Here is a 22,796-nt window from a genome sequence, read left to right as displayed (position 1 = left end):
AGAATTTAGTTTAAAGGTTAATGGGCAAATTTAGGCCACAACTTTATTGAATACACAAGTGTGACTGGTATTGGTTTAAGCATTGGTATCTAATGACTATAGGGGTTCCTGCCCACCCAGCAGGGAGCCTGCAAGGGTAAACTACCAGCAGAGGGAGCTCCATTGATGCATATTGACTGGAGCTCACCCCTGGGGTTCCCAGGGTCCTGGCATGGCCCTAGCCCCTTCCCGGGCTTCGGACGATATCCAGACACCAGATTCTTTTAATGGAATACCCTATCAAAATGGAGGGGCAAGTGATGGCCACACCTCCCCTCCCCACACACCCCTAAAACCAATGCCTAACCGCCAAACCTTACAAAGTTGTGACGATTGCTAAGAGGCAGGCAAAAACCAAGTGACCACTGCCAATCTGCCACATTGGGGAAAATTCCTACCCGGCCCCTGTTCCAAAGCAGGTGACCAACCAAAGTCCAACGCAAAGCCAGACACGACCTAACTAATGGGCGGGTGGGCGGGTGTTTGGCAGCGCGAAGCAAGAGGAGCGCCCCATGTTGCGCTGCTGATTAATTACCCCCAGCCCCTGCCAAGTCGCCGATTGGCTAAAGGCCAGTGGCATGATCGTGGCACCACCAGCTGGCTGGCAAAGCCCCGCCTCCAAGCCAGTTGGGGGGAGTCCCAGGGCTGCGCGCAACATGGACCCTCTGTCAGGAGGATCCAACTTGCTTGGTCTTGAGAGTGGAAAAAGAGAAGTGTGAGTACATCCATGAGAAGTGCTGCCTCTTTCACAACACTTTCAATTATCTTTAATTTTAAATGCCTCTTTGCAGCTCAGTGTATGATAGACTTGACCAGGGAAAGGACTGTGGACATGAGCTCAACATAGTCAGTCTTAAGCATTGCACATCAGGGGTAATAGAAAGCCTTGCGAAGAAACCCACAAATTAGGGTGTATAACCACATTGCAGTTCAAAAGAAGACATGGTAAAGAAGATGAGACACCTATATTCATTATACTATCTCAATGTAATATATTTGAGGGTGTTAAAAATATTTTAAATTTTATTTGCTGCCTGCAAATATTTTGTCTGCATTTCCTTTTTTAAAGATTATTATCCAGGCTCAGTTTTATATGAAAAGTCATAGATGGTAGCTTAGATCTCAGGCCAGCTCCGAATAATGCAATTTTTCCTTTTTAAAAAATCCCCCCTCCCGTAATAGCAGGAGCTATTACCAGCATAAATTGTTATTCTCCATTTTGAGGCTTGAACCTAATCTTCCCCATACTTCCTACTACTGATATAGTCCAGGGATCATAAGGTCACTGATAGAATTTTCAGTGTTATATTTGGTGTCTGTTATAGATTATTAATAAACTTTTAAAAAGTAATCTTATATACTAAAGTGGGGGGAAATCAGACAAAAATGGATGTTGGAACTTTATAATAACTAAGTTCACCTCCTAGAGGGAGCATTCCTTTGGGAAATGTAGTGTAAGGCGTACATAACCCCTGAAAAGGAAATTAACTTTAGCTCAATGCCTCTGCAGACTAGAGTACCAGGGGCTGTGTGTCTTCGTGAAATTCCAGAGTGAAGTCTTTGTAATTGCCAACTGAGCACAAGCTCCAGGTAAACTGAAGCTTTCTTATTACGAGAGCCCAGTAAAATCTCCTTATGATATTGAACCAGCCCTTCAAATCTCTGCTCTTGACCAAAGTTAGTGTGGCAGCAGAGAGCCGAGGTGAAACTCCAGTTATTGTTGCAGCCTTGAGGGAAATTGTCTGAGTTCGTGCACTATATTTCAGGGCTTTAAATCTCATTTCTTCTTCTTTTGTGTTTTCACACTGTGCCTTCTAAATTACCACCACAGAAACAGCAGCCTCTTTGCAGGATGTTGTTATGATCACTTTCAGCACCTTTCCATGTGAAAAAGTGAGCATACCAAAAACATATTCAGTAGGGTTGTTGTTGTTGTTTTTTAGGATCTACTGAGGCTCAGGTTCTGACTCTCTGGTGGTGAAACATGACAACTAAATGGCAGAGCCTGACAGATGAGGGAGCAGAGTCAGAAGTCAAGGATTGGATCAATGAACAGTATGAGGAACCGAATAAGAGCAGTCAGGGAGAGATACTTAGTAGGCACAGGTTAAGGCAGGAGTCAGCAGAGTTTTTGTGGCTTGGGCTGGTTCACGGTCCTGCAGACGCCGCGTTGGGCCGGAGTGCGCACGCGCACACACATGCACAAATGCTATTTCCAGCCCTTCTTCCAGCGCGGAGGTGGCTTGTGCAGCCAATGGGAAGCTGGCCAGCATCGCGTAAGGCAGTCCCCGCTCTGCTCCGTGTCAGTTTAGCACGGTGCATGGGAGCCGACCAAGCGGGTGGGGGGTGGGGTCCCCGGGCCTCTTAAACCACCCCCATGGGCCTCAGGTTGCCAATCCCTGGGTTAAGGGAACAGCCACTAGGAAGTGATTCAGCGCAGAAAGTATGAGCAGGAGGGTCACAGAGAGGAGTTTTTAAAAGTTTCTAAATAAAGTTCATTGTTTTATATAGTACTTTTGTCTGATCCTTAGTGATAATTAACACCACTTGAAACAAGAGTGGTAGTGGGCGACACTTGGTCAGGTCATAGAAAACACATCATCTTCATTAGGATAAAGGCAATACCCCCCCCCCTTTCTTACGGCTTTAATCTTTATCCTGATTACACTAAGAATGCTAAGGATGTAAACTTATACAGTACACACACCTGCCTGTGAAAATGCCCCAAGGAGCTAAATGGGACTTGCATCTGAGGAGCCTTGCAAAGGATTGTTCTGGTGACACAGGGACCCACTTTTAACTCAAACATGCATTTGGGGACATATTTATTTATCTTTTACCATATATTTGCATAGTGGTAAGGCTGACCGAAACCAGAGCAGCGCACGGAAACGCTAGAGCGGTACCTATTTATCTACTTGCACTTTTTGGCGAGCTTTCAAACTGCTAGGTTGGCAGGAGCTGGGACCGAGCAACGGGAGCTCACCCCGTTGCAGGGATTCAAACCACCAAATGTCTGATCAACAAGCCCAAGAGGCTCAGTGGTTTAGACCACAGCGCCACCCACGTCCCACTGAAATATATTAGTGGGTCCCAAACCACCAGCTGTAGACCAGTGTTACAGAGATATTCACATTATGGTGGTAGGGTTCTTCAGTGATAGATCTACGGTATTTTTCACTGGAGAGAGAACTTAATCCTAAAGAACATGCAAAACTGCCTAGCTTGAAATGCATACTCTTTTTAACTCAGTTGGATATGTGGCGCCAGCTAAAATCGGGAAGAATATACAGCACAACATTTAACAGCATACATAAGCCATGAGATGTAAAGCAGTAATTGTTGCAGGTGAAAGTAGACGCTCAGTGAATTGGTTTTGCATTTCACAGTTGCTTTTACAATGCTTGAAGATAATGCTCTGAGCTACTCAGTAAGATTTAGGAAGGATTTAACAGTTTCAACAAGCCTGGCAAAATAGGATTGCCCTTTCTCCAAAACACAGGTTCATATACTCAGTATATTACAATGCTTAAATTAAGGACTGACAATCCAAGCACTTTCAGGTGTTGCTGTTTTTTTATTATCCCTTTCTCTTATTTCTGCCCTTGCATAGCTTTGTTGCTGCTGCTTCCTCCTTGCAAAACTCACATGTGAGCAGAAGGTTCAGCAGTTCCAGAGAAAACAAAGATTACTGATTAGAAAAGAACATAATCAGGTAGATTGACACTGTGTTGGAAGAAACCATTGCCCTGCAAAGGGGAGGGAGAGTGACACAGATACTCTTAGCAGCATGCTAGTTGAGAGTACATTACTGTTACTGTTTACAACAGCTTCACTGGACGTAATATTCCTGAAGGAAGCTAAAAGGGATTGTGCTATTTTCTGTCTCTCGAAAACTGCACAGAGTACATGTGCAGGTACCATCAGTGTTAAGGGGTTGTTGTTAAAAAAAAGAAATCTTTTTCATAGAAGGAATGAGACAGGACGGTATTTGAAATGTCTGGTGAGTCATCTGGTAAGTAAAAACAAAAAAGACAAAGATTGAAAGCAGTTAACAGTTTAATGTTGTCAGTCCCTAAAGATAGCATTTGGGTCAGTTTGCCTCTTCTGATATGTTTGCGCTGGTGCTGTGCTGTGCTGTGACCTTAAAAGGTAGCATTTTACGAACTTTAAAGGGGAAAGGCAGTCGAAGTTGAAAAAAAGAAATTGCTCATTGAGCATGAGGCAATTGTAGCCTTTATTTTGCAGTTGCATTGCATAACTTTGATATCTGCATTTGTTTGATTACAGTGACTGAGAGGAGCATAAAAATAGTTTGTTGTTCTAATGAACTGAATCTGTGGGCTTGTTTGCCTGACTTCCCACAAAACAGTGTTATGTTTGTGTAAATGAAGCTAGCCAGTATTATGTTGTGCACTTCTGTATGGAATAGTGATTTTTTTAAAAACAAAAACAAAAGATTGTTGTTGTCGTCGTTTAGTCGTGTCCGACTCTTCGTGACCCCATGGACCAGAGCACGCCAGGCACTCCTGTCTTGCACTGCCTCCCGCAGTTTGGTCAAACTCATGTTTGTAGCTTCGAGAACACTGTCCAACCATCTCGTCCTCTGTCGTCCCCTTCTCCTTGTGCCCTCCATCTTTCCCAACATCAGGGTCTTTTCCAGGGAGTCTTCTCTTCTCATGAGGTGGCCAAAGTATTGGAGCCTCAGCTTCACGATCTGTCCTTCCAGTGAGCAAAAGATTAGGCCTTCACAAAGAAAAGAAAAATCACAGCCTGATCCTATGCATTCTTACTCAGAAGTAATTCCTATTGGATTCATTATTGACTTTACCTTAAGTAAGTGTGCATTGTTTAAAGCCTTGCTGTATAAACTATTGGTTAGAGTGTTAGGGAAACTGGGTCACTGGGTTACAAAATCTTCTAAGTGTGGTCTACAGTTAGTAGTTTTCAGAGATTTACTTTTAGTGAGAACTGTAGTGATCTGTAAGTCTTCATTTGCAATTGGAAGTGATGAAAAGTTACATAAAAGATGCTATGTGAATTTAATACAGATGTATTAATGCTTATGCATCTATTCCATACTTATAATACATACAGCTTAATAAATAATATATGCCTGTTCTTTTCTTTTTTTAAGTAACACACAAAGGACACTGTTTGTTTATTTGATTATTGTTAAAAGGTATATCCCAGCTATCTTCTTAAGGCCCATGGGCAGGTTACAAAAGTAAATGCATGGAACCAGTTAACTTTAAAACTAAACACAGTATTAACATTACAATGAAATTTGGAAATAAAAGTTGGAACCATTTCTCTCTCTTTTTTAAGAACATGTAGTTGAAACCTATGTGCTCTTTAAAATCATGTTGTGTCCAATAGGACTCGCTTCTAGGTAAAGAGGATTGTAGCCTTAACTGGATTATGGCTCTAACTTCTGTGTTGTGGTATTGTTTTTGAATAGTATGCAAAACTTTTATAGGGGTTCCTTTATTTCCCCCCCTTCCGGATTTGAAATTATTATGTGAATAATTCACAGTAGATCTGCAACATCTGAAATATGTGTTACAGTATCTCTAACTATCTAAGCAAAATAAAAAAAAATCCTTCCAGTAGCACTTTAGAGACCAACTAAGTTTGTCATAGGTATGAGCTTTCGTGTGCATATCTGAAGAAGTGTGCATGCACATGAAAGCTCATACCAATGACAAACTTAGTTGGTCTCTAAGGTGCTACTGGAAGGAATTTTTTTATTTTGTTTCGACTACATCAGACCAACACGGCTATCTACCTGTATCTAAATATCTATATACTCTTCATAATATGAATGATTGATTTTCTCTTCTTTGTTTCTCTATGCTCCAGTTCATAGCTTTGCACATTCTATAAAGTAGGTTCTGGCCTATGGAGGCCCATGCTACAGTAGCTTTCTTCTTCTTCTTCTTCTTCTTCTTCTTCTTCTTCTTCTTCTTCTTCTTCGGCCTTTCCAATGTCACAGAACTCAGTCTCGGGTAGTTGCTCCTCTGGGATAAGTTGGGAAAGTATTCCTTCCAGCCTGACTTTTTCCAAAGAATGTACACTGTAGGAACTGTGGCTCGGATCTGATGGTGAATCCAGCATGCACAGATCTCTGCGTCTCATGTGTACAGTTCAGATTTAACTTGTTATCTCCACAATGGCACTTTCTGCCAAAAGAGAGTAAGAGTGTCTGCTCTGAAAATTAAACTATTAGAATGAAAATGTACAGGCATTGCAGTAAATTGAACAGATCACGAATGTCAAATGTAATGCTCTGTTCAAGCTCTTGTATTTTAAAAAGCCCCCTTGCTATGGTGAAATAAAATGGCATAGTTTTTCTGAGTTTAGCCTCTGTCTTGGGATATATTAACTATAAAAACCTTACTACTCCTATGAAACACCATTCTGAAAAATCAATTTACCACCATCTGGCTTCGGAGAATGTCTAGTGCGTGTTCATTTTAAGATATATGGAATGGATTTGGCACCGTTTATGATTCCATTATTAATTCATTACCAAAAGCCATCTCAACCTGTATATCATAGAGAACCTATATCTGAGTTTATTTCCTAACTACTTTGTTCCTACTCATGGAAGTGATACAATATTTTGAAAGGCTTATGAGTTTAGTGTAGAAAAACAAATCCTGAAACAATTCCCAGTTTTTATGTTAATATTTCCTCTGATCCAGCAGCTATCATCTCATGTTGAAACAGGTTCCTTTCTGCATGCAGATCAGCATGTTGCTGTGCAACTAGTTGTTGGCAGAAAGAGGGATTAAATTTGTATTCAGCAACCTGTGTGCATAACAGGGGTAACTGCCCAGGGCAGCCTTACCTATTGCCGTGCTGGCTGGGGATGATGGGAGCTGTAATCTAAAACATGCATGTCCAAAAGGTACCGGTAGATCGTGATCACTGGTAGATCATTGGCTCCCCCCAAAGAAGCTGAACAACTGTGGCTCCCCTATAAAAAGCTCAACATTTTACCTCACCCTGAAAAAACTCAACAACTTTGACCTGAACACCCCCAAAATCGACCTTCCTCCTTCCTTTAAAAAGCTCAACAACTTTTACCTGAACCCCAAAAAAGGGGGTAGATCACTGCCAGTTTTTAACTCTGTGAGTAGATCGCAGTCTCTTGGGAGTTGGCCACCCCTGGTCAAAAACATTTGGAGAGCACCTGGTTGGTGAAGGCTAGTCTAGAGCAGGGGTCCCCAAAGTTACCTGGCTTTGGGCCAGATGCCCGCCGCACCGATTGCGTGGTGAGCCGGAGGGTGGGGGAGCGGGGGCGTGCGGCTGTGCGCACCCATGCGCATGCGCAAACGCTGTTTCTGGCACACTCCTGACCTGGAAAGCGCCGGAAATAGCTTGTGTGCATGTGCAAAAGCCTTCCCTGACCCGGAAGTACACCAAGAATGATGCTTGCGTGTGCGCACAAGCTATTTCCGTCGCTTTTCCGGGTCGGAAGTCGGCAGCCGCACCGCGCCAGTAAGAGCGGGTGGCGGCAGCGGGGTTCCCCGGGGCCCACATCAAACTCACATTTGTTGAGTCGGTCCTCAGCATGTGTCCAGAATAGCTAAAAAGGGAAAGTTGAAGGGTTGGAGTTGGGTCACATTTTGTTTTATAACTTTTGTTTCTAAGGGACTAGCGACCCCTTTTCTTTTCAAAAAGAAAAGAAGAGAATGCTCAGCATCTGGGGCATCTGCATAGCTGAGGGTGGAAATACGATCTTGTGCTTCTACCATCTAGCCAAGCTATAGCCAGCACAATGTACAGTATTGTATTACATACTGCTTAAAAACAGATTCCTCCTCCAGCCACAATGCAGACACAACCATTGAAAATTTCTCATGTTCAGGCCTCCTGAATAGGGAGAACAAGAAGCAGGCCTGCCGCTTTTGTTTTACTCTTATGTGCTTAGTAAAATCTTCCAAGTCTTTGCTTACAAACTTTCCTTTAGTGAAAGGATGGCTGAGCTCTTGGAATAAACCTGTTACTGAACTGATATCAAGTCTGCATCTTTTAATGTTTGTTACTTAACAGCTGGTCCCTAGTCATCCTAATTGTATTATAATGGTACTGGGTTACTGCAGCTGCTAGGGAATAACACTTTAATTCCTGGAATAAAACTATCTTCAGTATAAGATCAGGAATATTTGTTTCCTACTAGCCAACACATAAAGCAAAGGCACTGGAAACTGTACCAAAACCATTCTTAACCTGAGGCATGCTTTTGCTAATGGGGCCTCCCACTGCTGGTGCACCACCGGTGCACGATTTCCATTCTCATCCTGCGGCAAAGTTCACAACCCGAGATAACTACTTCCGGGTTAGCGGAGTTTGTAACCCGAAGCGTTTGTAACCCGAAGTGTTTGTAACCCGAGGTACCACTGTATTAAGAATTTAGCTTTAATGGAAGAAATGAAGGTTCCAGTATTTCATAAATTATAGCTAAACGTTCTGTTTATTTCCTTTTCATTAAGCTAATCCTGGTTTATTAAGTTGTTTTTGGTATGGAAATGGAATCATTGGATTTGCATAACAGGCTAATTTGTTGTGTCATGTGAAATAAAGTTTTATGAGAAGGAAACGATCTGTCTATATGCTAATTGTGAGGACACTCATAACTCATAAAAACTGTGGTCAGATTATATAATGCGACCATCCTCAACCAGCAATGGCAGAAAAGTTAAATCTCATAGGTTGGGTCTGCTGTTGCACTTCTAACTGAGCTGCAGATGTATTGTTACTGCTTGTATAAATGTATAGTTGCTATATTTTCACGCATGAGTATATTTCAGGTTGTTTTGCATAGAGACATGAGGTACAATTTTGATGATAAAAATGGTAGATACATGCAGAAATCATCACGTTGGCCTTGGACCAGGAAAACTTTAATTCAAATTTCTTCCTATCTAAGCTCTGTTTATGTGGCCTTGGGCAAGTCACTAAAGTGGAACCTCGTGTTATATACCGTCCTCTTTACGAATGCTTTGGGTTACGAGGTCCGCTAACCCGGAAGTAGATGCTCCCGGTTGTGAACTTTGCCTCGGGATGCGAGCGGAAGTCGTGCTCCAGCGGCGTGGCAGCAGCGGAAGGCACCATTAGCGAAAGCGTGCCTTGGGTTATGAACGGTTTCTAGTTACAAACGGTTTCTAGTTTCTAGTTAAGTTCATAACCAGAGGTACCACTGTATTATTAAATTTTAATATCCTATCTGTAAGATGGGCAAAATAATGAACTTATCTTGTAAGGCTCCTATGTGGGACAAGAGAGGCTGGATTTAGATACATCAAAGAAGTGTTTCAGTTTAAAGTGCTGTAAATTTAAACAGGGAAAACAATTTAGAGAAAAACAGGACTCCATGTTGCCATCTGATAGCACAATGTTATATTGCACATACAATGCATATAAATGGCTTTTTCTTTACCAGTCTAGCTGAGTCCAGGCAGAATAATAATAATAATAATAATAATAATAATAATTTATTTATACCCCGCCCTCCCCAGTGAGAGTCGGGCTCAGAAGAGTTGCGGATCAACCGTGCCTTAATTAAGAAACTATTATGCTTAGTAAGTAGGATATAATTGTTGGGCGTTTCCACTGGTATATTTATTGGCAATTAATTCATTGAGAATACTCCTATGTAGAATTATAATGGAATCTCAGTGGCTTCTGCCTGTTATGTAATAATTAGCATAAAATAGTTGCTGGTTTCTCACTTGCTTATTGAAAAAAAAGCGGTCACAAAGCTCCACTTTTTCCTGTCTCCTATAATCTGAATTTGGGGAAAATATTTTTCTGCATCTAAAAATGCCTTATGTTTTGTTTTCTGACATATCCACTGACATGAAAGGTTTTTGTTGCTGCCAAGGCTACAAGGCATTATTAATTATCTGTAGAACAGTGAGTGAGCGTGCAATTTAATTTTCAATTAGTAGCTAAAGGTTTGCTTTTCTTTCTTGCATTTTGACTATATTAAGCCTAACGATCGATAAAGCAAAATATCTGCCTATGGAAGCTAAACACGTATTGTCCTGGCACGTGAAATCTAGGGAAGAATGTGTACGTGTTGACATCTGGAGTAATATTACTCAGCAGGGGTGGCTAACCTGTAGTCCTCCAGATGTTGTTTGCTACATTTCACAGTGTTCCTGCCTATTTACATTGCTAGCTGGGCTGATGGGAGCTGGACTCCAACAGCAACATCTGGGGGGCATCGTGTTGGCTATCTTTGCTTTAACAAGTTAACTGAATTGAATGTGTCTGAATGGCAATAAGTTTATATTCAGAAGCACTTTGGAGTTCTGTTATGGCAGGGGTGGATAACATGTGGGGCCTGCTGTTATCTTTGAACTGCATATCCCCAAAGCCCTGCCCAGCAAAGCCAATAAGAACATACAAAGAGCCAGCTTGATCAGCCCTGTAGCCCATCTTGTCAACATCCTGTTGTCACAGTAGCCAACCTGCAAGCCGCACTCTCCCTACTTACGATTCTCCAGAGGCATACTGCCTCCAGCAGTGGAGGTAGTACATGTGGCTTGTGGTCATGGATAGATTTATCCTCCGTAAATTAGTTTAATCCTCTTTTGAAACCATCCAAATTGGCGGTTACCACTACATCTGGTGAGAGCAAATTCCTGTGTGAAGAACATTATTTTGTTTATCCTGAATATCCCAACCTTCAGCTTCATTTGATGTCCATGTGTTCTAGTTTTATGATAAAAGGTGTAATGAGATAGAGTCAGAAATGGTGGGAGTTGTAGTCCAACAGTACGTGGAGAGTCACTCTTGCTCTATGATTTTGATGCCAGGTTAATTGCAGCTTTATACTTTACTGTGGGAGGGCAAATAAACCAATAAGAAGAATAAATACATTTTGGTTCCAATATCTAGCCTCTTGATTCTTATTTATTAGTATTAGGGCTGTGCAATATATCACCATATTGTCATATTGTTGAATGTGGTAAATGTTTAAAGAAGGCAATATACCTGTTAACAAAAGGTGGAAACTTAACAGCTTCTCATGGGGTTGGCTCAGCCGAACTGATACTTTACAGATAATTTGCAGGCCAGGTGTCTCCTGCTTTTTTGCTCTCTCCTTCCTTCCTCCTAACCGATGAGGATAAGCCCTCACACAAGCTAGCAAACTCTTTCAGCTTCACCCAGTACCTTTCCACTTAAAGATAAAGGGAACCCTGACCATTAGGTCCAGTCGCGGACGACTCGGAGGTTGCAGCACTCATCTCTCTTTACTGGCCGAGGGAGCCAGTGTACAGCTTCCAGGTCATGTGGCCAGCATGACTAAGCCGCTTCTGGAGAACCAGAGCAGCACACGGAAACGCCGTTTACCTTCCCGCCGGAGCGGGAGCAAGGCCCTCCGCCACTGCATATATATATTGTGATATATTGAAATATTGTGATATTTAGCTGGTGATATATTGCAATGTTGAAAACCAGATATCGCCCAGACCTAATCGGTATAATATCACATCATACAAAGGCAATCTGTGGTGTTTAAAGTATGGCTATTTCCCTTTTCTGAAATTATTTCCTTGAAATATTTGAGGAAGCACAAATCCATTAATAACATCTCATTTTCCTTTCATGGCTCCTTAGGTCCCAGAGATGCAGCTATAAGATCTGACAAACAGGCATATGAAACTGCTTTTTCATACTGAAACTGCTTGCATTTTTATTAATGTGGAATGTAATCTTATCCCAAGTGGCCATTTCAGTATTTGCTTTCTACCCTTCTTGACTAGTCAGTCCAGTTCTAGGAGGAAATCTGGTGATATGAATTTAGATATCATTAATATGCTATCATTATGCTTCATGTGCCCTTAAGCCCTACTCATGCAGCTATTCAGACACAATTGCACATGAATCAGATTTTCATACTGGAACTGCGTGAATCTTCATTATTGCAGAAAATATAATATTTCATCCTTATCAATTTAAATGTTCAATAATGCTTCAGTATCGGTTCAAGTACTCTTTTTTTTACTCATGATATAGAGTAATCAGGATGTGAGAGTGGTCCCATTTTTCTGTTGGCAGTGATCCTTGGCTATGTTTACTTCTACTTTGTGGGATGGATTCCAATATTTAGAATTAATACTGTTGACACAAAGATATTGCTGAGATACTGTAGGCAATTACATCTAATATAAGGATAGGTTGTCTGTTGCTTCAGTTGTGACTGCATTTATTTCATGACAGCTATTCTTTGTCTGTGGGGTTGACACAAGTTTTTATAAATGATCATTAGAGAGAGCTAAATCTGTCTGTAGTCTTACACTGAAGCATGCCTTCAGTATATAGGACACAAGGTTAATCCTATTAAATTATCAGACCTTAAATCGGTTGTTGAGAGTTGCTTGTCTTCTTGACTTGATATATTCTCTATTAGGAAATAGAATTTTAATGCATCCTGTAATATTCATGATTCTTAATTACCTTTGTTAATTACCTTTGTTAGTTAAGAAACACTCTGATATGGTCTGTTTGACAGGTAAGCAACATTAGCTTCTGAATAAATTGGCATCTTTCCAGGCTGAAGTAAGCTAGTGACATACAGTTTTAACCAATAGATTTCATGTGAATTTAACTGAAATAGACTATCCATTTTATTGGCACAAATTGTATTAGTGGTGATGGTTCTTACGTTGGAGTGGGTCTTGTTGGATCAGAATGCTACTATAATTTTTTGTCTTAGATCATTTGAATGAATTGATTTGGTGGACTTACGTACAAAAGAAAAAAAAGACACATTACAATGATTTTGTGAAGCAATTGATGTCATATGACTTGTATTCTGTGGCATTCAATGCTTGCTAAGGGAGAACATGCTACTTTGCCCTCTCTCTATGAACAATTAACATTGCAAGACTTAGCATGGTGTACATCAGGCATGCCAACTCCCAAGAGTGTGATCTACTCAAAGTATAAAAAGAGTGACTGTGATCTACCCATTGTCATTGCCAGGAGTTAAGTTGTTTTTCGGGAGGCATGATTATTGAGCTTTTTGAGGGGGAGGCAAAGAGTTGTTCAGCTTTTTTAGGGAAGGCAAAGTTGTTGAGCTTTCTTTAGGGGAGGTAAAGTTGCTGAGTGTTTTTTTGGGGGAAGGAAATTTGCAAGGTTGGTTTTAGGTCACCACAACTCATGCCTTTACAAACTCTGCCGCAAACACTAGGAAATAACCTCTCTAAGCACCACCGGCGGAGACAATGAAACAAGGCGGCAGAGCACGTAACAATCGCTTAAGAGCAACAAAGAGATCACTTACAAAAACTACCACGATCAAATGGTAGATCGCGATGGACCTGTTGGACATCCCTGGTGTATATCACTTATCAAGCTTTTACATCCCTTTTAATCTGTGGCAAGATTACTTGGTGCAGAGGTGCATTTGGACCAGTGAATGATTTAAGGGCTGGTTTAAGACAACATACAAATCCTGCCATTGCACCAGATGACCTCCGAATTATCAGATTGCTTTCTGGGGATGGAGGAAGAAAGCAAACATATTATTGTATCTTTCTCCAAAAGTTTCCTTAAAAAAGAAAGAAAAAGTAATGCACAGTTTACAGTCTTTTAATTGAGGCACACCAAGTCCTTAAAATTGGGCCACCCTAGATCTAAGAGACTCACAATCTAACTTTATATATGGATCCATCACTGTGCTGTCTAGTTTGGACCTGTAAAACATGTTAAGTAACTAATACTTATTTGAAATCCCAGTGTTTCATCTGTGCTGTGTGAGAGTGCACACAAATGTCGAAACTATTAGGAATATGAATACTTTGAAGAAAGTTTAAATAATATGCATAGGATGTTGATGATATATTTCTCATGATGGAAATAATGTCAATGTTTATTGTTTTCTTTTCAATTAGTTTTCCATTTCTGTTGTATACTCATGTTTTTGAAGAACCATATACTGTAAATGAATAAAATTTCATTTTTCTAGGGTCATGTTTCAGTAAACTTTGGCTTTGAAAATACACCAGTTTATTGGAAAATATGAGCACTTAGCCCGGTAAACAATTGTTCCAAATATATAAATTCAAACAAAGTAGACATCTGTCTTAGAACAGGGAGATTTCCTTTGAGTAAATGTCTCTTGTGTAGGAACATTTACTATTTAATAATCTCTAAGCATGCATTCTGTAAAATGAGGAGGCAAGGATCCAGCTTTGCCTCTTTTAAAGCACACACACAAAAATGCACACATATACACAGGACTAAAGAGAGAAAGAGAAAATCCAGTCAATGGCTCATTTCAAAATGAAAATGAAATAAATCATAGGGTCTGAATAAAGATATTCTGTTCGGAACTGATAGCATTCATTAAATCATTTGGAATGAAGAAGTGCCTATTTGTACCTCAACTGTTAATTCAAAAATAGTCATGAATGCAGAGCCTTTAATCTTGGCAGAGTTAAGTACTCAGATGTCCTAGGAGTTGATTAGATTTAGAGGTAATGAACTTAAATGTGAAGGTCAATTAGTGTGGGTTGTCAGCTTTTAGGCTATTTGGACAAGGATTTTGTTTTCCCTTTCCTTGTCAACTGTGAATGGTTATTAGCATGGAGAGAGAAAGAAAAGTAGCTTAAATTAGAATTTACATATTATGAAAGACAGCTTATAAAAGTGAGTACTTTGGTTGACTTATTACCAGGCCCTTTACATATTATATTTTTGTGCCTACATGTTATATACTAAAAACAGCGTGGCGATTTTGATGAAACTTTGCATCGTATAAACCATAAAAACAGAGGCAACAGGATTTAGGAAAAGTAGAACTGGTCAGTGTTTCACCCCCACTCCAGTCCACAAAAAGCATTCTCCCTTGCCCAATCACATTAGCCTCACTTTGCTGTAGCAAATATTACCTGCCAATTCCATGAGTACGGTAATACAACCATGTGACTTGCAAGTGTGAGTTGACCGGCCCTTTCTCCCAACTCAAATTCCTATGGCTGTGATAAAAGTTTATCTCTGTGCCATGAATTATTTTGATCTGTTGATATCTGCAGGTGAAGAAGCAAGGGTGGCAAACCCCCAATTTTGGCCTTATTTAGCTTCTAAAGTAAAGGTGAAGGTACCCCTGACCATTAGGTCCAGTCGCGGATGACTCTGAGGTTACAGTGCTCATCTCGCTTTACTGGCCGAGAGAGTCTGGGACCAAACAATGGGAGCTCACCCCGTTGTGGGGATTCAAATCACCAACCTTCTGACCAGCAAGCCCTAGGCTCTGTGGTTTAGACCACAGCACCACCTGCGTCACAGTAATTTAGTTTAAAAAAAAATTGTAATTTAGCTCCTACAAGAAAAAAAAATCTGTCCCCAAATACCTCACAGGCTTTGATGGTGACAGCAAAAGGGGGGGGGGAGGAATATTGAAAAAAGAAAATACAACATGTAATTTAAAACCTGTATCAAATCTTTAATTATGTAAGAAGATAACAATGTACATGTGTATAAGACTGTATAAGGATTAATACAATAAAGAACTGGAAAGCTTCTTTAAAAGGGGGGGTGGGGAGAAAGAAGAAGGAAAAAGTACACACAGTACTGAGGTGGGTGGAATCTGTTGCCCTGATGGTGATGTAAATCACACCTTCACCAGGGGATTTGATAAGTGGAGGTGAAAATAGAGCCCTCTTTAGCTGAATGGTTGGAACCAGTTAACGATGGAGGATGCCTGCCTGTGTATCTGTCAGCCTGTTTGTGTGAGTGTGGAGTAGCAAAACCCTGTATTGGTCACAATCACCACTAGCATGAGACTCCTGGAGTGTTGGAGAAAGGCTCGTGTGGTCCTCTTGCCTCAATGGACTAGCCATTCCTATGCTACAGGCACAATTGCAGGTTGCTAGTTTATTACCAGCTGACTTTATTTAGATTCCATGTGTGTGAGGGAAAGTGAGTTAAAATTTGATCTGAATTGATCTGTACATTTTGCGTAGAGAATCAGTTGAATCTGAATGTTGGGATTCAGTTGTACCCACTATTTTGAGAGGAGACTGAATGGTTAAGGGTGAGGACCCAGAGCATTCCCATCAAACAAACTGCATGTCTGCCTACAGTGGAGCCTTGGGGAAAGTGTCAACATAATTACTGTACCTTGTGAGTAGAAGTAGCAACACATGTAATGGGAAGAGAGCCTGACTAGTAGACTATTGTGATATTCTCCCCTCCCCTCACACACTTGCAAATGACTACAGTACTTCATTTTTGAAAATTTGCTCTACTCATTCTGCACTCTATTATTACAAAATGACAGGTATCTAATGGAACCCAAGTATTATAAGCTGAAGGCAAAACTTGAAATCATCCATATATAGTCTAAAGGATTTTATTTATTTCAAGTATTTTCCTTTTTTCAAACCAGGAAGGGAAGGGCCCAATTAAAGTCAGTAGCGTATACTGTCAAGTGAACTTAATTTTACTGTCATGGATGGATGGAATAAAGTGTTAGTAAAGTTGATCACTTCTAGTATAAAATGCACTGAAGTTTACACTCCTGCTGCATTCTGTTTTCTGAAACTTTGTTAATCTCTTTTCTCTTTAATGATGATATTGATTGAATGACGTTTGATTTTAAATCACTTTCCTTTTCTGTGTTCTGTTTCTCAGTGGAAGCAAAGGATGTGTGCTAAGTGATCTTTTATTGATTGCTACTTGCCCTTTCTGCTTTCAGGGACCCGTTATAGGAAGATGAATTGGGGCATATGAGGACCAATATTGCTACAGAAATGTCATTTTAATCCAATTTAATGAAAAACAGTTGTTCAAATCAATAGGTTCACAGATATAAACATATCTTTGTCTGGTACAGTAGGGACTAGTGAGGAAAGAAGAAAGGCTATAATTTTAAAATGGAAAGTGCTTGTTAGTGGAGCTATGCCAGTTTATATTCAAAAAACAATAAAGAAAATAAGAGAGTTGATTGGTACAGCAATATGATAAGTCAATATTATGGCTGTAAACACAGTTCCTGCAATGAGTGTCATTAATAGCATGTCTTGTAATTCCTTAAAAACCATTTACCTTCTTGATAAATTGATTACCAAAGATGATGTTTTAGCAGAGCATGTTCTAAATTGGTGATGTGAAATGATACCTTACTGTAAAAGACTTGGGGACTAAGGTCAAGAATTTATAGAATTTCTAATGCATATATGTGTGTGATGCTCAACTTTGTAAATGTTTTACATTTTTATTTCATTTGTACATATAGCAGTATCAAGATACATCTAAACCAAAACATCACATAGGGAGCTGGCATGGGACCACTGAGCATCACATACTGTTTATAATCCTTCTCTGAGGACAAACCAATACATTATTTCCCAATTTTGTGCAGTGGGGGGGATAGCTAGGCTTATTTCTAGTCCAATCTCATTGAACTAGAACCAGATAAAACTTGATCATCATCATATTTACTTTGAAAGTAACTTCACAATATGCCTTATTTTTCTTTTCTTTTTTCAGGATATATTTAATTTGTATCCTGAATCACTCATGTTTGTTTCTCACCTTTTAAATCTTCTTACTGTTGTTGTTGTTATTATTTTTTAATCTACAATTAAATCAAGGAGAAGAAATGTCAACCAAGAATTCATAAACAAAGACTTCCTGTTTTGCTGTGAATCCGGCAAGTCACCCTCTTGGGCACTCCGGGGTCTAGGAGGGGTCCCCGACAGAGATTAATGGGGGTAAGGGGCATGCCTCCCCTAACCTTTTGAGTGTATTGAAAGGGAATGACCTTGACCCATGGTGGTCCACTAATGCCCTTCCCCGTCTCCCAAACGAAAAGGTGAGGGCGCTGGGCTCAATGGCTCTGTGCAAGGACAGCCCCAGCAAGCTTCTGTGGTGAGCTGTGGAATACGTTTGAATTCGGACATAATTAGCAAGCAAAGAGGAACCCCCTTGAAAAGATCCTGATTTATGCTGCAGGAGAAAATCTTATTTTTGGAAAGGTTTGGAAAGAATGAAAGATGCTAATTTCTGATTTGCTTGAACGGTGGAAGGAGGGAAGGAGAAGCAATATTTTAAGTCATTGGGGGGGATCTGTGTTATCTACCCTCCCCTAAAGCAATGGAATGTAAAATTTTCGGGAATAGCGGACTTTAAATATACCTCTTTGCGGTGAATTTATTTTATAACTAAGGACTTGGCCTGAAAGAAGATGGAGAGTAATGACCTTGAGGGACTTCTGAGGGATTTTGGCCACCCCTTGGAACTTTATGTGATTGGGCAAGGGAGAATATTGTGAAATAAAAACAGTAAAGAAGAAAAGATTGGTAACAACTGGAATGACTGTCTGTTAAGCACTCAGAAGAAAATAAACTGTGAAGTTGGGTGTAATGGAATTGAGGATTGGCAGGATAGACCACAGGAAGATTTATTAGTTTAGGGAGGAGGATGGAGAGGAGATACGGATTTTGTTGAGATTACATCAACCCACCCCCCTCCTTGAAGCTTGAAGTTGGAAGTAAGAACAATGAAAAGGACAGGATGGACCACAGTGTATACCATCCTGAAGGCTTCTGAGACTTTCAGGCAGAGAAGAAGAGATATGGATTGTGTTTCTTTATTAATGAGCTGGTTGCATGTAAAATTGAGGATTAAATTTGGCAAAATATGAAGGGCGGGTGATGTTGGGAGATTGGCAGTGTTACGGTAGAGGGGGGGAATGTATATTATATATTTATACAAAAAAATCTTAGGGTTTCATAATTTTTCACCCTCTGCACGCCGCACCAGTGAGGCCAAGCTGTTTATTACTGGGGCCAGATGTCAGACAGCAATGTTCAGGGCCATGTTAGGGGAGCAATATGTGTATGTTGTCAGTAAGGAAGCAAGGTCTGTTTTTCTCAGGCAAAGTGTTATTCAAGAAGTATCAGAAGGAAATGTTTCAAAATTAATGAATGACTATTATAGATAGAAAGATAAAAGAGGATTTACTCTACTCGACTATTTTGAGGACAATATATAAAAGCCATAGCAGAAACTGGTAATTGAACAGGTGATGTGTAAGGAGAAGGGATGAATGTAGTATGAAATGATTGTTGGAAAAGTTATTTTATTGGGAGCAGCCAAGGAGGGAGGAAAATAGAGGAGATATCTGGGGGTGGGAAGTTAGCTTTTAAATTTGCATTGAATTTGTATTAATTTGGTGACAATTTGCTAATAATTATGGAAAATTGATGAAAAAATATTTGGTGAAGGATTCATAAACAAAAGCAAGAATTATTATTGCATTAAAATATATTTATCACATCTTTAAATCAGTTACTTGATAAATTCATATGTGAGTAATGAATGCATATTTTTGTCTTAGGGAAGAGCTGAAATCCTTGTCTTAAAACAGAATCTTTGTTATAAATACTGTATTTAATTTTCACCCAAGGACTTACCCATCTCTAGGAAGAAATATTAGCTTAGATAACTTTCAGTGCTTAGCAAGGACTGAGATATAAATCTCATTTTTCTGGCTCAGATCTATGTGGAGTAATTATATTCACATTGCCAAAGCTTTGCTAGAGCTGAAAGAATTTCTAGCAATTTCAGATGTCTGAATTTGAGGGTTTCAGAAATACCGGTATTTCTCTCCCCCCCCCTTCTTTCCACTATCTGTCTCAATTTGCTCAATCTTTTGTTTGAATGCTGGCATACCTAGGAACAAATGGCCTTCTTGGATGTACCTAGCAGTTAATGGCTTGGTTGGCATGTCACACTAAGGCAAACTGACTTAACAGGACTGTGCAGGCTTCCAGAGAGGAGCTGATAGCCACTTTCCTCTTCCCTGCTTCTTTCTGTTCCTGCACTGCGCTGAGCTAAACCTAAGCCAAGATGTGGAAGAACACGTCATCCACGTGAGACTTATGGTTAAGCTCTCTCTCCTCACTAAATATGAACTGCATCGTGGTTTGGTTATTTTGATGATTAGTGGTCTAGAAATTAGTGGTCCAGAAATGAAATGGCACGCAGTGTGCTATTCAAAACTTGTGGCTCACTCAGAAGTCAAGCGGTATACTTGAGTACTTAAAAGACTGCCTCCCCACCCATAATCCTGCCTGGCCATGAGGATCCAACTTGGAGCATCTGTTCTACGTCCCCTGAGATAAAGTGGGTGTTGACTGAGACTCGGCCTTTCAGTTACAGTATCCCATTTATGAAATTTCCTCTGGAGAGAAGTTTGTGTGGTGCTGTTTATTTACTTTGCAGCACCAGATAAAAACTTCTGTTTGTGATGTCATTAGCTTTGCTTTTCACTGCATTGCATTTTTTTTAAAAAAAAAACCTACCTGCTGAAATTTGTTCTTGTTGAAATTTTGTAAGCCACAGAGCGTTGCTTAAAAATATTTCTCCTTTAATTAATCATCATGCTCTTGTGTGTTGGGCATTTAAAGCTGTAACCATGTCTTAAGTGTTAAATAACTCCATTTAACTTTTGGAGAACTACCCACAACTACGCAACAATTCCATCACAGAGCAGGTGTTTGAACTACAGTATATTTTTATTATAAATATGGCTCCACTCTTTCCCTCTGTTCCAGACCTGAAAGGAGGTTTGATGATAGCATTAAACTATTTTCTAAGGTCAAAGATGAGAACAGCAAAAATGGTAAGAACTCATGACTACCGTAATCCTGGAAAGTAAGAGAAAATCCAGTCATTTTCGTAGGCTGCTCTGATAATGGATTTTTCTTCTGGAATGTGAAGCAGATCCATAGAAGCTAATGCCTAGGAAACAAAGAGCTTTGTTCCCTTTTATTTTTGTGGTCAGTGATTTACACACACACACACACACACACACACTGCAGCATGCCTGTTTGAGTTTCATGAAACTTATCCAGCAGCCATGTATCGATAAACAAAATAAACAGATAAATAAAATGACTTCTGCTGTCAAACGTTTGTGCAGTATCTGGGTCACATAAAGATAGCTGTAATAAAGCATCATTATGATTTTTCTCTGTGCTTCTATACTTCATGGAATCTTGACTTTGGTATATTTTCCCTCAAAATGGAACAGTGTTTCTGTGCAAAAGTATGTTCTTCAAGATCAAAATTGCAGGCATTCTGAAATCTTTATGTTTTGGCATTCATTTGCTTCTATGGAAAGGTGGCATTTTAGTATTTTTCCTTACTTTATTAGCATTATGGGTTTCAAATCATTATGACCTTTCTTGAACCTTTGGGGATGGATGAGATTACCTTCAAATGAAAAAGCATATACAATTATTTGATTTCATCCTTTGGGGTCAAACTCTCATGCCTTTCTGTGTGCTGTTTTGGAGCAACATGAGTAGGATGAGTTATCTGCTGCAGGCATTCAGTCGCTGGCATGTATTAGGTTGTGGAAGTAGCAATGGTTATGGAGTGGGGCCAAGGGGCATGCTACTGCTCTTGGCCCTCATGTAATGATAATTGCATGTGGGAAAACACTTCTTGTCTTTTGGAGTTCTATGATGCCACAGAACTGCATTCACCAGTCTTTAGATTAGTAATGTTCAGTGACTGACTGAAATGGGCAATTTCTGGTGGAAGAGATGTTTGTGGTATGTGGACCGCCTCTCACCATATGAACCAACTTGGACCCTTCACTTATCAACTGAGGCCCTTCTTTGTGTGCCCCATGAGAAGTATTGAGGGAGGGAACATGAGAGCAGGCTTTTTCTGCAGTGGCTCCTTGCTTGTGGGAAGGTAAGGTTGCCTGGTGCCATCATTATATATCTTTAGGCGCCTGACCAAAACCTTCCTCTATAACAAGGCCTTTGGTCTTTTAGAAGTGGTCTTTTAGAAGTGGATGGGTTGTTTTAAATGTATTTCTCTTGGTTTTATTGTATCTTTGTGGGGTTTATTGTCTATTTGTTCTAAATTGCTTTGGGTTGCCCTGGGCAAGATAAGGTGACTGACAAATTTAATGATGTTGATTATTATGATGATTTAAGCATTTTATGGGTTAAGCCAGGCATCCCCAAACTTTGGCCCTCCAGATGTTTTGGACTACAATTCCCATCATCCCTGACCACTGGTCCTGTTAGCCAGGGATCATGGGAGTTGTAGGCCAAAACATCTGGAGGGCCGCAGTTTGGGGATGCCTGGGTTAAGCATTTTAAGAACTATTGTGAAGAGTTCCTCTGTGATAACCATTTCTGTAATATTTTTATGTGTTCCGATTTGTATGGCTTTAAAAGATTTAATATCAGAAAATGAATAGAAGGCAGCTTAATGCTCTGAAAAGCCAGTCAGCTTAAGAAAGACAGGCAGTCTTCCTTGGTATCTCTTCCTGCAGAGTCTGCTGCTTCCTGCAGCTTTTTCTTTATGGAATAGATACCATCACAAAATCATGATGAAAAGCGGGAAACCACATCTGGAACAGCTCCTGCCACACCTCCCACTCCAACACAAATATCTCATAGATGGGCAACAGCTGTGGGTAGTTCAATTCAAACTGACAGAAGACAACAGAGACACAAGTTTGACCAACATTCTTAGACGATAAATGCAGCTATTTATAATATGGTGCTGCTTACATCTTGGCATAATTTCTTGCTGCACAGAATTAATAGTTGGTTAATTCAGAAGAAAGATGCAACAGCTGCACAATGACAGTGATTCTTCTGACTCCCACTGCTCACAGCGGTTATAAATTTTCTGGGCTTAAAAACAATTGCTGACGCCTGTTTTTAAAATCTGGTGATGTCTACAGAGGGGAGCAG

General features: G+C 40.1%; 1 protein-coding gene across 15 annotated transcripts in view; it reads left to right on the top strand.

Moving 5' to 3' along the window:
- The window catches only part of DMD (dystrophin), a 1,006,777-nt gene that overhangs the window by 170,800 nt on the left and 813,181 nt on the right, over nucleotides 1-22,796 (top strand). Inside the window, exon 1 of one of the 15 annotated variants that reach the window (XM_088668744.1) lies at nucleotides 3,653-4,054. The exons of 13 other annotated variants lie outside the window; for them this stretch is intronic. In XM_088668744.1, the coding sequence (XP_088524870.1) occupies nucleotides 4,036-4,054 (19 nt within the window). In that variant the 5' untranslated portion in view covers nucleotides 3,653-4,035. Of the gene's footprint in view, nucleotides 1-3,652; nucleotides 4,055-22,796 lie in introns of those variants that run through there. One more of the 15 variants, XM_035114379.3, reaches the window with a different exon arrangement.

Source organism: Zootoca vivipara, chromosome 4, assembly GCF_965207765.1.
Source record: "Zootoca vivipara chromosome 4, rZooViv2.hap1.1, whole genome shotgun sequence".
Taxonomy (NCBI): Eukaryota; Metazoa; Chordata; class Lepidosauria; order Squamata; family Lacertidae; genus Zootoca; species Zootoca vivipara.
This window is presented reverse-complemented; position numbering and strand designations above follow the sequence as displayed.